This window comes from Spermophilus citellus (genome assembly GCF_964194105.1).
Source record: "Spermophilus citellus genome assembly, chromosome: 2".
NCBI classification, from domain to species: domain Eukaryota; kingdom Metazoa; phylum Chordata; class Mammalia; order Rodentia; family Sciuridae; genus Spermophilus; species Spermophilus citellus.
The window spans coordinates 196,985,279-196,986,969 of NC_138183.1; the positions used below are offsets into that span (position 1 = coordinate 196,985,279).

The window sequence follows — 1,691 nt, forward strand, 5'->3', positions numbered from 1 at the left end:
AATAAAACAGCTGTACTTCACATTAATCTATATTTATTTATAATACTCTTAAAGGTAAAGAAGATGAGTAGATACTTAAGTTTGGAATATATATTATTTGGAGGTATCATTAGTGAATTTTGTTTCACTTTCATCAAGCTTCTATGCATATGCTTTATTTGAGGAGTAAAAAAGTTTTATTTAAGATAATAATTCTTATAAACCCTTTTAAAAAGAAAAAAAAATTGACCCATCAATTTTCTTTTAATAAAATCAGGTTGAAGTCTAGTTTAGCCATAGAAGAATGCATTAAATTATATTATTTCTCCAATTACTTTTCCAGGATGACGCTGCACAATTAAAGCTGTTAATAAATTTCATAATTTCTGATTAGATCTGAAGATTGGAGGGCTCTTTCATCATTGTCCCATCATGCCATTTGCCAATGGCACCTGCTTCAAGCCATCTGTCTTCACACTCATCGGAATTCCAGGCCTTGAATCAGTGCAACACTGGGTTGGGATTCCATTCTTCATTTCTTTTATTCTGGCCACCTTTGGAAATGCTCTGCTGGTCACCATCATTCGCATTGAGCATAGTCTCCATGAGCCCATGTATATATTTTTAGCTGTATTAGCTGCTACTGACCTAGGCCTGACCTTCTGCATTACCCCTAAAATGCTGGCCATCTTTTGGCTTCAGTCAAGAGAGATTCACTTTGACTCCTGTCTGATTCAGATGTATTTTACACACACTTTCCAGTGCATGGAGTCTGGCATTCTCCTGGCCATGGCCTTTGACAGATATGTGGCTATCTGTGAGCCCTTAAGGCATTCTGCCATTCTCACTAAGAAGGTACTAATCACCATTATAATGGCAGTGACCCTTAGAGCCTCCATCATCATCATCATGTGTCCACTTCTAATTAAGTTGCGCCTCAAGCATTTCCGGACCACAGTCATCTCTCATTCCTACTGTGAGCATATGGCTGTGGTAAAGCTGGCGGCAGAAAATGTCAGAGTCAACAAAGCATATGGACTGTTTGTGGCTTTCTTGGTTCTTGGATTTGATGTGATCTTCATTTTCTTATCCTACGCCTTCATCTTCCAGGCTGTGTTTAAGTTGCCACAAAAGGAGGCACGATTCAAGGCATTCAACACCTGCACAGCCCACATCTTTGTCTTTCTTCAGTTCTATATTCTCACATTTTTTACATCCTTCATACACAGATTTGGCTTCAATGTTGCTCCGTATGTGCATATTCTGCTGTCCAACCTTTACCTGCTTGTTCCGCCGCTGCTTAATCCTATTGTCTATGGAGTGAAGACCAAACAAATCCGAGAGGGAGTGATCAAAATGTTCACTCCCAAGGGTTAAATTCACAAGCTTTCCAATTCCTCATTTTGTTTATGATAATCTGCACAGTGATCTTGTCATTTGGGGTAATACTATGATAATCCTTCTGTTATTTTAATTTTCATGGGCTGGAACAGATTTCACAAATAAAATTACAGATAATCCATATACACATTTTCAGATAAAATTTCAGTTATGTAATCAAAACTAATAATGCTTTCTATAATTTTGTTTAACTTTTGAACATTCTCTAACCTTGGAATAGGATCAATTTTGGAAAACATTACCCTATGTTTTATACATTTTATCCAATGATGTTGGTACAAGTTATTCTCATACTTTCTAACACTAGTTTC

The 1,691-nt window shown here is 36.8% G+C and overlaps 1 protein-coding gene across 1 annotated transcript; it reads left to right on the plus strand.

Moving 5' to 3' along the window:
* Positions 1-411: 411 nt before the first annotated feature.
* LOC308641721 (olfactory receptor 52A5-like) lies at positions 412-1,356 on the plus strand (the record flags this gene model as incomplete). The annotated part of the gene is made up of 1 exon (XM_081280335.1): positions 412-1,356. One exon carries the CDS (start codon positions 412-414, stop codon positions 1,354-1,356), a length of 945 nt encoding a protein of 314 aa, XP_081136461.1.
* Between the last annotated feature and the right edge of the window lie 335 nt (positions 1,357-1,691).